The 17,640-nt window shown below is 45.7% G+C and overlaps 1 protein-coding gene across 5 annotated transcripts in view; it reads right to left on the reverse strand.

The window, feature by feature from the left end:
- Window positions 1-17,640, reverse strand: part of TDRD7 (tudor domain containing 7) — a 93,569-nt gene that overhangs the window by 54,258 nt on the left and 21,671 nt on the right. For all 5 annotated transcript variants that reach the window (XM_074953718.1, XM_074953715.1, XM_074953714.1 and 2 more), the window contains exon 4: window positions 10,514-10,599. In XM_074953718.1, the coding sequence (XP_074809819.1) occupies window positions 10,514-10,599 (86 nt within the window). The remainder of the gene's footprint in view (window positions 1-10,513; window positions 10,600-17,640) is intronic.

Genomic DNA, 17,640 nt, shown 5'->3' on the forward strand with positions numbered 1-17,640 from the left:
CTTCACAGCAGGGGATGTGAGGGAGATTCCAAAACCTGAGCCACTCTTTTTAGGTGACAAATCTGAGGAACTGTCCTAGACTGAGGTGTCGGAGGTAGTTTTGGAACAAATTGATAAACTAAACCAGATAGTATTCACCCAAGAGTTCTGAAGGAACTCAAATATGAAATTGTAGAATTAACAACTGTGGTATGTAACCTATCATTTAAATCATCTTCTGTACCAGGTGACTGGAGGATAATTAATGTGATGCTAATTTTTAAAAAAGGCTCTAGAGGCAATCCCAGCAATTACGGGCCACTTAGCCTAACTTTAGCACCAGGCAAACTGGTTGAAACTACAAGAAAACAAAATTATCAGACACAGATAAACAAAATTTGTTGGGGGGGGGGGGGGAAGAGTCAACATGGCTTTAGTAAAGGGAAATCATGACTCACCAATCTATTAGAATTCTTTGAGGGGGGTCAACAAACATGTGGACAAAGGTGATCCAGTACATATAGTGCGCATAGATTTTCAGAAAGCCTGTGACAAGGTCCCTCACCAAATGCTCTTTAGCGAAGTAAGCAGTCTTGGTATAAGAGGGAAGGTCCTCTCAAGGATCAGTAACTGGTTAAAAAGACAGAACACGAAGGGTAGGTATAAATGGTCAGTTTTCAGAATGGAGAGAGGTAAGTAGTGGTGTCCCCCAAAGGATCTGTAGTGGGATCAGTGCTGTTCAATATAGTCATAAATGATCTGGGAAAAGGGGTAAACAGTGAGGTGGCAAAATTGCAGACAATACAAAACTACTCAAGATAGTTGAGCCCAAAGCAGACTGTGAAGAGTTACAAAGGGATCTCACAAAACTGGGTGACTGGGCAACAAAATGGCAGATGAATTTCAGTGTTGACAAATGCAAATAATGCATATTGGAAAACATAATCCCAACTATACATACAAAATGATGGGTTCTAAAATAGCTGTTACCACTCAAGAATGATCTCGGAGTCATTGTGGATAGTTCTCTGAAAACATCCACTCGATGTGCAGTGGAATCAAACAGCTAACAATGTTAGGAAGCATAAGAAAAGGGGATAGAGAAGATAGGAAATATCATAATGCCTCTATATAAACCCATGGTACACCCACATCTTGAATACTGCGTGTACTTCTGGTTGCCCCATCTCAAAAAAAAGATATATTAAAATTAGAGAAAGTACAGACAAGGTCAACAAAAATGATGAGGGGTATGGAATAGCTTCCCTATGTGGAGGGAATAAAAAGAATGGGACTTTTCAGCTTGGAGAAGAAACAAGTAAAGGATAGGATAGAGGTCCATAAAATCATGAATCGTGTGGAGGAAAAAAAAGTGTTATTTACTCCTCCACATTGTTGGGATTTTGTGGTTCCCAATAACCACCAAATGAGTCAGATGCCGGGCAGAATCAAGGGTTCCCGATCCGATCCGACAAGACTTTCTTCAATGCGCACAGAGGGAGAGCCCCTGGTACAAACATCAGCCAGAGTCCCCCCAGCAAGGAGCCCCTCCCATTGCTAGTTTATAGCACATAAGTTACATAACACAAACCTCTAGCCAATCACATTTAACCTTTCTACATATGGATCTGTTCATCACATGCTAATACTTCTCCACTCCACAGGCTGAGCTCGCCCCCCCCCCCGGCCTTTTCTAGAATGTTCCTAGGGTGGTGAACCACAACATGCTTCTTTATGCACACGTACCTTCTAAATCACATTTTGCTTAAAATGAACACAAGCATACCCTTCAACATAACACAAGAACTGGGGTCACCCAATGAAATCAATAGGCAGCAGGTTTAAAACAAACAAAAGGAAGAGGAGGTTACTTACTGGTAACTGGAGGTTCTCAGAGATGTGTGGTCCCTATCTGTATTCCACATGTGGGTGACTTGTAGGAAGTAATCAGTGCAGGAGTGGCTGCGGGACGCCAACAGAACCGAGCTGCATCGGTCACTGCTGCGTGTTATGGTTTAGTGTGTTTTGAATGTGTGGACAGAGGCCGCATCGCTGCTTGACAGATGTCCTGCCAGGACAGATTTGCAAGGGAGACTGAGGCGGCAGTGCAGAATGCACTGCTACCCTGCCAGGGAGGAGGTAGATTGGAGCATTTGTAGCATTCGAGGATGCACCCTGAGACCCATTTGGAGAGTCATTGGGGCGAGGGGGGCTTATCCCTTTGCCCTTTCAGCAATGGCCACAAAAAGACGAGTCAGCTTCCAAAATGGGCGAGTCCTGTGGCGGTAGAAGGCTAGTGAGCCTCGAACATCAAGGGAGTGCAGGACTCTTGTCAGCGGGAGAGGTGTGCATCTTTGGATAGAATACTGCCAAGTGGATCAACGGACTGAGGTGGAACTCAGACACCACTTTAGAAAGGAATTTGGGGTGCAGTTGTAGGAACACCTAGTTCTGGTGGAATATACGGAGGTAGGGAGAGATCTGCCATCATGGCTGCAAGCTCACTGACCTACCTGGCCAAGGTAACTGGTACCAAGAATGCCACTTTCATTGAGAGCTGGGAGAGGGAGTCTGTTGTCATTGGTTCAAAGGGAGGTCTTGTGAGGGCAGAGAGAATGAGAGTAAGGTCCCATGGGGGTGTGCACCAGTGGAAAGGGTTTGAGTAAACCTTTTAGGAAGCGGACAGTGGTAGGGTAGGTAAATATAGATGTGCTGTCCATGGGGGTAGAAAGGTGCTAAGTGCCACTAAATACACATGGAGAAGAGAGCCAGACCCAGTGTCTTGAGGACTTAGTTGAGAACGATGGGAATGGTCACCATGCTCAGAGAATGGTGGTGGCAGTGGGCCCACTCTAGGAAGCATCTCCATTTAGCTCGGTAACAGGTCCTAGTGAAGTCCCTCCTACTTTGGGTGAAGATTTGCCAAAAGGACAGAGCAAGCACTGTCTACGCTTGATGCCCATCCAAATACCAGGCTGTGAAGTGAAGAGGGTCTGGATTGGGATGGCTGAGTCTCCCCCAATCTTGTGTGAGGAGATTTGGGAGCATGCAAAGGCAGAGTGCTGTCTGGATGGAGAGTCTGAGGAGGTCTGTGAACCAGAACTGCCGGAGCCAGAAAGATGCTATGAGGAGGACAGTGCCACTGTCCTCGTGAATCTTGCATAGCACCTGCAGTAGCAGGGGAAGGGGGGAGAAGGAGAGAAGGCGTAGCAGAGGTCGCCCATCCAGGGAAGGAGGAGAGAGTGTCGCCTTGAGAGCTCTCTTCTAGATCCTTTGGAGTAATAGAGCGGGAGCTTTTGATTCTAGTGAATGGCAAAGAGATCCACCAGGGGGTTCCCCACTTTACGACACTTTGTGGCATTGCATAGCTCCCACTTGTGGTCGAGGTAGAGAGTTCTGCTGAGCGTGTCGGCCAGGGAATTCTGGGCCCCTGGTAGGTAAGCAGCCTGAAATGTCACCTCATTGCAGATGCACCAGTTCCATAGTCAGACCAACTTGGAGCAGAGGGAGGAAGACCTGGCACTGTCTTGTTGATGTATAACACTGCCATGATGTTGTCTGAAAGGAGCTGAATGTATAGGAAATGTATAAGCAGGAGGAAGGCCTTGCATGCGAGAAGGACTGCCTGAAGTTCTAGAATGTTTTGTCACACAGCGTCGATGCCCCTTGAGCTGCATGGTGGCTTAAGTGGGCTCCCCATCCGGCGAGGGAGGTGTCTGTCATGATGGTGGCTTGTGGTGTGGGTGGGCTGAAGGGGGTGCCGATCATGATCTTGGAGGGAGCGGACCACCACGTAAGGGGGTCAGCATGGTCTCTGGGATGGGGACCCTGAAGTCAATATGGTCTGTTGCGTTTGTAAATGGAGAGAAGCCAAGCTCGTAGACAGCACATGTGGAGCCATGTGTGCAGCATCATGGAAGTGAAGGCCACCATATGCCCAAGGAGGGAGAGAGAGTGACAGACCATGGTGTGTAATGAGGGCTGTCAGCGCTGCAAAGCAGTCAGGTGAAAGGAAGGCCCGGACCACAGTAAGAGCCCAGCTGCACGCAAATGAAATTTATTGTCTTTGTGGGTGTCAACAACTTGTCCTCATTGACGCAGATACCCAGAGATGCTAGGAGACATGAGACAGTGGATCATGGAGAGTACCTGCAATCGAGATAGCACCATCAGGAGCCAATCGTCCTGGTAGGGGAATACTGAGTAGCCAAGGCGTAGCATCTGGGCCGCTACCACAGCAAAGACTTTTGTGAATACTCTTGGCACCATCACTATGCCAAACAGGAGGACCTGAAATTGGTAATGGTGGTGCCCTACCCTGAAATGGAGGAACTTGCGGTGAGATGGGTGGATACCCACATGGAAGAAAGTGTCTTTCATGTCGAGAGCTGCGAACCAGGCTCCCTGGTGCAGGGAGGGCATAATCAATGCCAACGTCACCATGCAGAGTTTGGACTTCCTGAAAAATGTATTCAGAAACTGATGATCAAGAATGGGGCGGCATCCTCCACCCTTTTTCGGAATGAGGAAGTATGGTGAGTAGAACCCTCTCTCTCTGTACTGAGGCAGGATGGGCTCTATTGCCCCCTCCCCCTAGAGAAGCAGAGCATCTCCTTCTTGTTGGTGGAGCAAATGATGGGAGAGGTGCCAGGGGGGAGGGTTAGGTAAGGAGGCGATGAAGTGGGAAGGAAAGGAAAGGAACTCTATTGAGTATCCATGATGGATGACCTCCAGTACCCAACTGTCTGTGGTGATCTTGCCCCCATTGTGGGCAAACAGGGAATGACAGCCCCCAAAGATGACATGGGGTGCTACGGGTGGTATCGAGCGAGCCTTGCAGGTATCAGCCTTTGGCTGGCAGTTGGAAGAGGGCTGAGGAGGTGGTTGTGGCAGACAATAGTTGTCAGCATGGTGGCTCTTGGGGCAGATAGTAGGCAGGATAGGGTGTGTGCAGCTGTGGGCAGGTTGTATCTGCTGTCTGCGTCTAGGGGTCAGAGTATACATGCCCAGGGACTGTAGTGTTGGTCTAGAATCATTGAGAGTGTAGGAATTCGCCAGTCTTGTCGCTGAAGAGTTTATGCTCATCAAAAGGGAGGTCCTCTTTCATATTTTGGACCTCCCTAGGGAAGCCGGAAGATTGTAGCCACAAGTCCCTTCGCACAATTACTCTGGTGGCTAGAGAGAGGATGTTGGCCACATCCACTGCTGCCTGGAGGGCCACCTTGGTGACCAGTCTCCCTTAATCTACCAGCACCTGGAATTGGTGTTTGAGCAGGAGTTTGTTCTTGAACTCTGCTAGCATATTGTAGTTATTAAAGTCACACTTGGCTAGCAGAGACTGATAATTAGCAATACAGAATTGACGTCCTACAGAGGAACAGATCTTCCTACCCAGCAGATTTAGCCTCTTAGCAGTCTTGTCTGGAGGGGTGGATTTTTGTGGATGCTGTCTTGCCCATTCTGAAGATGCTTAGACACCCAGGGAGCTCGGGGTGGATGGGTGAACAGGAAAGCTGCCCCCTTAACTGGTAAGTAGCGTCTCTCCACCTCCTTTGGTGTGGGTTCACACGAGGCTGGTGTGTGCCACACCGCATGCGCCAGTTCCAGGATAGCCTCATTGATAGGGAGGACTACACTAGATGGCCTTTGAGGTTGGTGGATGTCCAACAGCAGATGATGTGAGTCCTGAACTTCCTCCAACAGGACTTCCAAGACCGCAACCACCCTCTGTAGCAAATCCTGATATTGACGGTGATCATCCGGCAAAGAGAGCTGGGAGAGGAACAACCACCTCATCCTGCAGCAAGGATGTGCTGGTTGGGACCAGGGGAGGCGGCGGTACTGGTTCGATGTCCTCCTCTTCTTCAAAAACACCAATAGAGCCGGCGGGAGTACAGAGGAACCTGAGATGGTGTGTGGTATCTGTGGTAGGAATCCCAGGTTCCCCAGTATGGCCAGAAGGTGAGGTCGATCAGTGGCAGCGGGCTCCACAGAAGTGGCAACAGGTCTCCTCTGTTGGCTCCTATGCCAAAGAGTAGGGCGGTCTGGGTTGCACATCTGCACTCTGGTGTGGAACCGATGAAAATGATGCTTCCGCATCAGAGAATTCTTAGGAGATGGAGGCCTGGTCTAGCAATGGTGGAACTGTTGGTATGGGAGGACTGTGGTGTGGTGGCAGTGGGATAGGCTTCTCTAGCAGCAGCAGCAGGGGTTTATCCTCCCGTGTAGGGATGTCATGGGTAAGCAGAGAGCCCGAGAGAAGAGGCAATTGCAAGTAAGGGAGGATTACCTCCACCACCATCAGGAAGGTCTCTGTGCAGCCAGGGGTCTGTGGAGTACCAAGGGAAACACTCAAGGGGCCTGGCGGTATCTGTATGCCCAGCCTGTCTGGCAGATGTGGGGTACCAGCAGAGTGAGTGGTGTTGTATGCGCCAGTGAGCGTTCCAGAGGCTTGGATGCTGAGATAACCGTCGGTACAGGCAGATCCTGTGCGTGTTTGGCCTTACCCTCCATCTGTGGGATCTTAGGTGATGGTTTAGCCAGCTACACATGCATTGTCTCACCCAACCTGGCTTGGCTCATGGAGGAAACCCTGCACTCGTGAGCAGTCCTCTGCGGGACCTGCTCTTGTGCCTGAGAGAATGTTTTCTGGTCTCATGCCAGGACTTGTCCTTGGCCTTGGGTACTGTTGGTGCGGCGCTCTCTGCTGGTGGTGGCTGCTGTACGAGGCAGGTTGCCGGGGGGGGGGGGGGGGGGGGGGGCGTGTCTCAGATCCCGGCCCAGCTGTGCCTGGGGCTGCATAGCTTCCGCCATAAGGTATTTGTGGAGGCAGAGCTCACGGTCTTCCCTGATCCTGGGCAGGAAAGACTTACAGATGGAGCACAGTGCCACGATGTGTGCTCCAGAGGGACGGAGAAGGAGCATGGGCAGGAGGCAGGGTGTCTACCCCTGAAAGGGAAAAAAGAACTTCTACATTAAGTACACTACACAAAAACTTAACTGTAAATCTACCTACAACTATGTACAAAAAAGAATAACTCTCAGCAGACTAAGAACGCAAAGGAAAAAGGGGGTTCCAACTCAGGCCATGCAGCAATAAAAGGGAACTGGAGGGGTGAAGACCCACACTACCTCTTATGCCCTTGCGGGAAGCATGAGGAGATGTACTATGCACGTGCAGGTCAATGGACATTGCTAAGGAACACTTCCAGACTCAGGAGCATGGTGTGCATGCACACCCGCGTGTGGGAAGACACATAGGGACCATCACTTGAAGTAGTAGTACTTCTTCACACAATGCACAGTCAACCTGTGGAACTTGTTGCCAGGGGATGTTGTGAAGGCAAAAACTATAACTGTATTAAAAAAAAGAGTTAGATAAGTTAATGGAGGATAGATACATCAGTGGCTATTAGCCAAGATGGCCATGTTCTGAGTGTCTCTAGCCTCTGTTCCCTAGAAGCAGGGAGTGGACAAAAGAACAACATGAGGGGGAAAGGAGTCCAGGAGAGCTGGCTGTATTTTAAAGAAACCTTATTGAGGTTACAGGGACAAACCATCCTGATGTGTAGAAAGAATAGTAAATGTGGCAGGTGAGCAGCTTGGCTTAGCAGTGAAATCCTTGCTGATCTTAAACACAAAAAAGAAGCTTAAAAGAAACTTACAAGAAGTGGAAGATTGGACAAATGATCAGGGAAGAGTATAAAAATATTGCTCGGGCTTGCAGGAGTGAAATCAGGAAGGCCAAATCCCACCTGGAGTTGCAGCTAGCAAGAGATGTTAAGAGTAACAAGAAGGGTTTCTTCAGGTATGGTAGCAACAAGAAGAAAGTCAAGGAAAGTGGGGGCCCCTTACTGAATGAGGGAGGCAACCTAGTGACAGAGGAGGTGGAAAAAGCTAATGTACTCAATACTTTTTTGCCTCTGTCTTCACGAACAAGGTCAGCTCCCAGACTGCTGCACTGGGCAGCACAGCATGGGGAGGAGGTGACCAGCCCTCTGTGGAGAAAGAAGTGGTTTGGGACTATTTAGAAAAGCTGGACGAGCACAAGTCCATGGGGCCGGATGTGCTGCATCTGAGAGTGCTAAAGGAGTTGGCGGACGTGATTGCAGAGCCATTGGCCATTATCTTTGAAAACTCATGGCAATAGGGGGAGGTCCCGGATGACTGGAAAAAGGCTAATGTAGTGCCCATCTCTAAAAAAGGGAAGAAGGAGGATCCTGGGAACTACAGGCCAGTCAGCCTCACCTCAGTCCCTGGAAAAAATCATGGAGCAGGTCCTCAAGGAATCGATTCTGAAGCACTTAGAGGAGAGGAAAGTGATCAGGAACAGTCAGCATGGATTCACCAAGGGCAAGTCATGCCTGACTAATTTAATTGCCTTCTATGACGAGATAACAGGCTCTGTGGATGAGGGGAAAGCGGTGGACGTGTTGTTCCTTGACTTTAGCAAAGCTTTTGACATGGTCTCCCACAGTATTCTTGCCAGCAAGTTAAAGAAGTATGGGCTGGATGAATGGACGATAAGGTGGATAGAAAGCTGGCTAGATTGTCGGGCTCAGTGGGTAGTGATCAATGGCTCCATGTCTAGTTGGCAGCCGGTATCAAGTGGAGTGCCCCAAGGGTCGGTCCTCGGGCCGATTTTGTTCAATATCTTCATTAATGATCTGGAGGATGGTGTGGATTGCACCCTCAGCAAGTTTGCAGATGACACTAAACTGGGAGGAGAGGTAGATACGCTGGAGGGTAGGGATAGGATACAGAGGGACCTAGACAAATTGGAGGATTGGGCCAAAAGAAATCTGATGAGGCTCAACAAGGACAAGTGCAGAGTCCTGCACTTAGGACGGAAGAATCCCATGCACCTCTACAGACTAGGGACCAAATGGCTAGGCAGCAGTTCTGCAGAAAAGGAACTAGGGGTTACAGTGGATGAGAAGCTGGATATGAGTCAACAGTGTGCCCTTGTTGCCAAGACGACCAATGGCATTTTGGGATGTATAAGTAGGAGCATTGCCAGCAGATCGAGGGACGTGATCGTTCCCCTCTATTCGACATTGGTGAGGCCTCATCTGGAGTACTGTGTCCAGTTTTGGGCCCCACACTACAAGATGGATGTGAAAAAATTGGAAAACGTCCACTGGAGGGCAACAAAAATGATTAACGGACTGGAACACATGACTTATGAGGAGAGGCTGAGGGAACTGGGATTGTTTAGTCTGCAGAAGAGAAGAATGAGGGGGGATTTGATAGCTGCTTTCAACTATCTGAAAGGGAGTTCCAAAGAGGATGGATCTAGACTGTTCGCAGTGGTATTAGATGACAGAACGAGGAGTAATGGTCTCAAGTTGCGGGGGGGGGGGGGGGGAAGTGTTAGGTTGGATATTAGGAAAAACTTTTTCACTAGGAGGGTGGTGAAGCACTGGAATGCGTTACCTAGGGAGGTGGTGGAATCTCCTTCCTTTGAAGTTTTTAAGGTCAGGCTTGACAAAGCCCTGGCTGGGATGATTTAGTTGGGGCTTGGTCCTGCTTTGAGCAGGGGGTTGGACTAGATGACCTCCTGAGGTCCCTTCCAACCCGGATAGTCTATGATTCATTCAATGATTGCTTGTTCAGTTCACTCCCTCTGAATCACCTGGCATTGGCTGCTGCCAGAAAACAGGATACTGGGTAGATGGACCAGTGGTCTGACCCACTAGAACCATTTTTATGTTCTTAGATGGTACAATTATCTTGAGACGGGTAGGAAGAACACAAGCCAACTATTAATATTTGAGTATTATCAAGCATACAAATCTAAGCATAATGTCACTTAAGGTAACACTGACTAGAAACATTGTTATTACACACACAGAAGAATACGGTCCTGTTTGCTTCATATTGAATGGGATGTTGAAGTATTTCCAAGAAATTATGCAACTTAAACAGTTAAGATTGAGAACTGGAGGTTAGTTACTGTAAATGGAGGCTCTTTGAGATGTATGGTCCCTATCTGTATTCCACTACCTGCCCTCCATCACATCTTCCTTGAATCCTGTTGGATATGCAATAAGAGGTGGAATTGCAGAAGCGTCGACCCACACTGCCTCATATATCCTTTATCAGTGCGCAAGGAGAGCTACTGCACATGTGTGGGCCAACCGACACTGCTCTGAAAAATTTCCAGACTTGGGCGCATGGCACGCATGCATACCCACGTGTGGAATATAGACTGGGACCATACATCTCAAAGACCCTCCAGTTACAGTAACTAACCTCCACTTCTTCAAGTGATTTTTCACATTTGCTGTCTGGTCACTCTAGATACTGGGCTAGATGGACCATTGGTTTGATTCAGAATAGCTCTTTTTATGTTTAATCAGTTTATAATTACATTACCAATTAAGCCGGCTTCCTCAGAAAACAGACTGGGTGGGTATATTGGATTTATCAGTCTTTCACTGTTAAAATTGTTTTGTACATAAGACAATACAAGGCTATAAACATGGTTCAGGTTATGAATACACGCCTAATCCAAAGTGGAAAACCCACATACCATTTGAATCCACTGAAGAGCTTCTGGACAGATGCACTTGAAGTTCTTTCTGAAAACGTGGAGGAAGAGTTAATCTTTTTTCAGGCCTAAAAGATCAAAGGAAACATCTTTAATTCTATTTCCAGTCTAATCAGTACTACATCTACTCACGAAAACAATATCAAAAGAGTCATTTATTTATAGTTATCTTTTTGTTCAAAATTAGGATTAAAGTAGCAGTCTCATTCAGAAGATGGATTAGGAGTTCTGCTTGGAGGTAGAACCACTCGTGGTTGTCAAGCTCATACAGCAAGAGATAAGGGAATTCACTATTACTAGAAATAAAACGTATGTGTTGGAGGCAGAAAAAATGAAGAGGAATGGGAGTTACTCAGAAAATTGCGGTTCTTTGAAGAACCGCATTGTGAAAACTCACTAAACTCAATTCACTGAGACCAAGGCAGGAGCTGCCCAAGTTTCAACTGTTAATTATAGCAGGGAGTGTTTCATGTCACTCTGACGCTGACCACCTCTCCTAAAGCATTCCCTCAGGTTCTCAAGCTTCTGCTAATTACACCTCCTTAGGAAGGCTCAGACTACCAATATCAAGGCCAGAGGTGGATACTCTCTCTGTGACACCAAAGATGCTTGCACTTGATATCCATTTATCTATACAAGTAAAGAATGCACATCAACTGCAAGACAAAAAATATGGCTAGTTTATCCGAAATATTAGAAACTAGTTGCCTAATTTAAAAAAAAAAGTTCAGGAACCTTGATATTCCTTCCAAACAAACTCGAAAACAATAAGGTTGCACACTTGCGTAATTTGGGTGCCTAAGTGGCTTTAGTCTTTAGCTCTTGATTTTAACTGTCCTATACACACATGCATTGTCATCTCATTATATAATCACATACTATAATACATTAATATTAGGGCTGTCAATTAATCTCAGTTAACGCCTGCGATTAACTGAAAGCAAAGTTAACACGTACATTTTTTTAATGCGTTAACTGGATACCTGTGTGCGGGGCATGAGGTATCTGTGGCGAGGGGGCTGAAACCCCAGCCCGCAGCTTCCCATGCGGGGCTGGAGCCCAGAGCGCCCAGCCCTAACCCAATATTGGAAATTTAGAAAAACCCAAAAATATTTAAATAAATAGTATTCTAATATTGTTTAACACTGTGATTAAAACTGCGATTAATTGCAATTAATTTTTTAAATCTCAATTTTTTTAAACCGCTTGACAGCCCTAATATACATAGGTATATCATGTTATATTTCTCATACATCATTTTTCAAATATCTTACTGATTTAGGGACAAATCCCGACTTCCAAGCAAGCTGCAGGTGCTCAACACATCTCAGGATTTGGCCCTTCATCCATTTATCCGGTACACTGCATTCTCACAAACATGTAGTGTTCTTACAAAGATGTACATTTTACTAATTTTTTCCACTACCCATAATATATCTCTAGTCCCCGTGTTGGGTTAAGTGTTTCACGGCTCTTGAACTCTCATCAAAAATAATGTCATGTTGCGACCGAAGACTGAGATGCAAAGCCTGTTGGAGAGGATGTGGGGAAGCAGGTCTTTTGAACCATCTACCTCTTGCATGGCATTTCATAGGGCCTCTATGGAAGAGCTGCTGAGTCATGTCTATGTCTAAAACAATGGGTGGTGAAACTTCCTGTTACGGGCAGGGGTGTATATCCCTTTTAGGTGAATTGCAAATTCTTGTTCAAAGGAATCACTGAGAGCAAAATCCAAATTAGTCTACAAACCGTAAAAGCAATACAATGCAATTAATAAAAACACCAATAATGAGCTAATATTAAATTTGATTCTTAATGCTTCAGGCCCCTTACCACTTATATACTTTCATTAAGGCTTATAAATGCAGAGAATAGGCCCTGGCACGTTCAGACTACGTAGATTTATGCATCTTCTTTCCCTATTTCAAAAGAGAGTTTCTGCTCTATATTTGGAGCAGTACACCACTAGGTGTCACTAGTGCTCCATACGGATGGCCTATGACCCCATTTTATCTTTGACTTTATGCTGCTATTGTTGTGTAGTATTTGGCTGAGGAATTATGTGATAATGCTGACAGCATTATAATGCTTATTAGAGTGCAATCTGCTGGAAAGCAAGCAGGAAGTTTTAAATCGGAGTGTGTTGGGCTTTGCTATAGTACAAAAGGTAATATTGAGTGAGTGAGTTGAAGTAGGCCTGAGGGTTTAACGCAGCATTGTAGAACTGTGCGCTCATGCTGTGACACAAAAAAAGTTAACCACAGAAAAACAGGTACATGGATAATTAAGTTTTAAAATAGTGGAGTTTTAGGTGTTTTTTCAACTAGTTAAAGAGAACTCCATTGATTTATAGGATTTACTACAAAATTAATTGGTGCAAAGAGCTTTTATTAGTGTGGGTCACCCGAAATACCACACATGGATTAAGGGCAAGGCCCAAGCTGTTTTATGTTCACGGAAATGGTCAAGTATGGCTATGAATATGATTAGTTATATAATTCTGTGTACGCCACCATGAAATTGGGTGTGTCCCCAGCTTGGCGTCAACTGGGTCAGTACGCTGTCTTCTGAGGGGTTTCACTAACTGATTTCTTCTATCTTTGTTTTCCATGACTGTTAAGAGTGCGTAAGTATGATCATTTTATAAGCTAGTTCTCTGCTGTTTGGTTATATTAATGAGTGAACTTATTTGGATGTTAAGTAAAGCATTTATCTACTGCTCTGTGTCTCAAATAGCCTACTCAATCACCATTTCCTGCACAGCTGCCTAGGAAGAACCCGTGTTCACACAGAAAACAGTGTACTTTTCCATTTTTATAAAGATACCATGCTTCAGTATGAGGTGATATTCTTGTTATTTGCTAACACTTAATATTTTTTGATGGGACAACTCCTAATTCAGTGTTTTCACAATTCCAATACAAGTGAAAAGATCCATCATATCTGCTTACACCATTCGTCAATGATTTTGGGTTCCCATGTTATGTATTTGACTTTTTTTTAAAAAAAGGTACTCAAACTACATGAATTGCTCTGTAATACCCAAAGGAAACTCAAACTCAGACTGCCTTTGCCATCATATGAGTCAGCAGTGTGCCCTCGTTGCCAACAAGGCCAACGGTATATTGGGCTGTATTAGTAGGCGCATTGCCAGCAGATCGAGGGAAGCGATTATTCCCCTTGTATTCAGCACTGGTGAGGCCACACCTGGAGAACTGCATCCAGTTTTGGTCCCCCCACTACAGAAGGGATGTGGACAAATTGGAGAGTGTCCAGCGGAGGGCAATGAAAATGATTACGGGATTGGGGCACATGACTTACGAGGAGAGGCTGAGGCAACTGGGGTTATTTAGTCTGCAGAAGAGAAGAGTGAGAGGGGATTTGATAGCAGCCTTCAACTACCCACAGGGGGGTTCCAAAGAGGATGGAGCTCGGCTGTTCTTAGCAGTGGCAGATGACAGAACAAGAAGCAATGGTTTCAAGGTGCCGTGCGGGAGGTCTAGGTTGGATATTAGGAAACACTATTTCACTAGGAGGGTGGTGACGCGCTGGAATGGGTTACTTAGGGAGGCGGTAGAATCTCCATCCTTAGAGGTTTTTAAGGCCCAGCTTGACAAAGCCTTGGCTAGGATGATTTAGTTGGTGTTGGTCCTGCTTTGAGCAGGGGATTGGACTAGATGACCTCCTGAGGTCTCTTCCAGCCCTATCATTCTAGGACTAAAAAAGGGAAAATATAGTGCCAATCTATAAAAAGGGAAATAAGGATAACCTGGGGAATTATAGACCAGTCAGCTTAATTTCTGTACCTGGAAAGATAATGGAGCAAATAATTAAGCAATCAATAAATCTGCAAACATATAGAAGATAATAAGGTGCTAAGTAACAGTCAAGAACAGATTGTGTCAAACCAACCTGATAGTTTTCTTTGACAGGGTAACAAGCCGGGGGGGGGAGGAGGAGAAGAGAGAAGCGGTAGACGTGGTATATCTTGACTTTAGTAAAGCTTTTGATACTGTCTCACATGACCTTCTCCTAAACAAACTACGGAAATGCAACCTATAACGAGCTACTATAAGGTGGGTGAAAAACTGGTTGGAAAACCGTTACCAGAGAGTAGTTATCAGTGGTTTACAGTCATGCTGGAAGGGCATAACGAGTGGGGTCCCACAGGGATTGGTTCTGGTCCGGTTCTGTTCAATATCTTCATCAATGATTTAGACAGGGGTATAGAGAGCACACTTATAAAGTTTGTGGACAATACCAAGCTGGGAGGGGTTGCAAGTGCTTTGGAGGATAAGATAGAAAATGATCTGGACAAACTGGAGAAATGGTCTGAAGTAAATAGGATGAAACTCAATAAGGAGAAATGCAAGTACTCCACTTAGGAAGGAACAATCAGTTGCACACATACAAAATGGGAAACTACTGACTAGGAAGGAGTAGTGCAGAAAGGGATTTGGGGGTCATGGTGGACCACAAGCTAAATATGAGTCAGAGTAATGCTGTTGTAAAAAAAGCAAATATTCTAGGATGTATTAGCAGGAGTGTTGTAAACAAGACACAAAAAAGTAATTCTCCTGCTCTACTCCGCGCTGATTAGGCCTCAACTGGAGTATTGTGTCCAGTTCTGAGTGCCACATTTCAGAAAAGATGTGGACAAACTGGAGAAAGTCCAGAGAAGAGCAACAAAAAAGACTGACTGTCTAGAAAACATGACCTATGAGGGAAGATTGAAAAAAACTGGGTTTGTTTAGTCTGGAAAAGAGACAACTGAGAGGGGACATGATACAGTTTTCAAGTCCATAAAAGACTGTTACAAGGAGGAGGGAGAAAAATTGCTCCTTGTCCTATCCTCAGAGGTTAAGAAGAACAATGGGCTTAAACTGCCACAAAGGACGTTTAGGTTGGACATTAGGAAAAACTTCTTAACTGCCAGATTGGTTAAGCACTGGAATAAATTGCCTAGGAAGGGTGTGGAATCTTCATCATTAGAGATTTTTAAGAGCAGATTAGACAAACACCTGTCAGGAATGGTCTAGACTCATAGACTAAGGTCAGAAGGGACCATTATGATCATCTCGTCTGACCTCCTGCACAATGCAGGCCACAGAATCTCACCCACCCACTCCTATAATAAACCCCTAACCTACGTCTGAGCTACTGAAGTCCTCAAATCATGGTTTAAAGACTTCAAGGTGCAGAGATCCTCCAGCAAGTGACCCATGCCCCCGCTGCAGAGGAAGGTGAAAAACCCCAAGGGCCTCTGCCAATCTGCCCTGGAGGAAAATTCCTTCCCGACCCCAAATATGGCCATCAGCTAAACCCTGAGCATGTGGGCAAGACTCACCAGCCAGACACCCAGGAAAGAATTCTCTGTGGTACCTCAGATCCCACCCCACCTAACATCCCATCAGAAGCCATTGGGCATATTTACCGCTAATAGTCAAAGATCAATTAATTGCCAAAATTAGGCTATCCTGTCATACCATCCCCTCCATAAACTTATCAAGCTTAGTTTTGAATCCAGATATGTCTTTTGCCCCCACTGCTCCCCTTGGAAGGCTGTTCCAGAACTTCATTCCTCTGATGGTTAGAAACCTCTAATTTCAAGTCTAAACTTCCTGATGGCCAGTTTATATCCATTTGTTCTTGTGTCCATATTGGTACTGAGCTTAAAAAATTCCTCTTCCTCCCTGGTATTTATCCCTCTGATATATTTAGAAGCAATCATCTCTCCCCTCGGCCTTTTTTTGGTTAGGCTAAACAAGCCAAGCTCTTTGAGTCTTTTGTAAAATAGGTTTCCCATTCCATGGATCATCCTAGTAGCCCTTCTCTGTACCTGTTCCATGTTTAAGAAGGATGAATCCAAACTGGGAGACCAGAACTGCACACAGTATTCCAGATGAGGTCTCACCAGTGCCTTGTATAACGGTACTAACACCTCCTTATCTCTACTGGAAATACCTCGCCTGATGCATCCCAAGGCTGCATTAGCTTTTTTCACGGGGCTCATAGGCTATGGCTACACTGGCACTTTACAGCGCTGCAACTTTCTCACTCAGGGGTGTGAAAACACCCCCCTGAGAGCAGCAAGTTACAGCGCTGTAAAGCGCCAGTGTAAACAGTGCTGTGCTTCCAGCGCTCTAAGCTAATCCCCTCATGGAGGTGGAGTACCAGAAGCGCTGGGAGAGCTCTCTCCCAGCGCTGGCACGCGACCACACTTGCACCTCAAAGTGCTCCCACGGCAGCGCTTTGAAGTTTCGAGTGTAGCTATGCCCATAGTCATCCTGTGATTAACCAATACTCCGAGGTCCTTCTAGATAATATTTAGTCCTGCCATGAGTGTAGGGGACTGGACTAGATGACCTCTTGAGGTCCCTTCCAGTCCTATGAGTCTATGATTACAGAAATCAGGGAGATTCTCCTCATTCTGCTGACTTTTTGAGGTTTACAGGGGAGGTGGTATACAAGAGCACAAACCTAAAGGAGATGAGATTCTCATTTTTAAAAAAAACTTGAGTTTCTAGCCTTCATGCTTGCAGAGAAAGGCTTGAAAAAGCTCTGGGTGCATGAATAGTTTTATTTTCATCCAAATGATTTCAGGTACTCATGCCACACTCACACAGGACCTATCCAGAACATTTAATTTTCATGAGACCGACAGCAATGCCTATTAGGGTTGCCTGACACTTTCCATAAGATTCCAGAATCCATAAGATCCTGCCTTCTGTTGCTTATAACTTTGCCAAACAATTTGAGCTGAAATTTTCCATGCTGGGTCTCAGCTTCAGGTGGTTTAAAAAAAGAAAAAAAAATCTCAGCAGAAACCGTTCAGCTGTTTCCAGAAAATGAGGTTGCCCATGTTAAAACAAATTCTTAGGACCATTTCTTTGAAAAGCTTTAGAGTCTTAGTGCTTTGAACCAGGGACCTGAAATTTGGCAGAGGGTGGACTTCACATCAAGGATGTACCTTTTGCTGTTCTTGTGGAAATCCAGTCAAATCTGGCCAAGTTACCTGTCTTTGGGGAAAAAAAATCAGCTCGCACATGCTCGGAGACTTTAGAGATAAGCAGTTAAAATCTGCTAATTTGACCTCACTCGGCAAGCTT

This window comes from Natator depressus, chromosome 5 (genome assembly GCF_965152275.1).
Source record: "Natator depressus isolate rNatDep1 chromosome 5, rNatDep2.hap1, whole genome shotgun sequence".
NCBI classification, from domain to species: Eukaryota; Metazoa; Chordata; order Testudines; family Cheloniidae; genus Natator; species Natator depressus.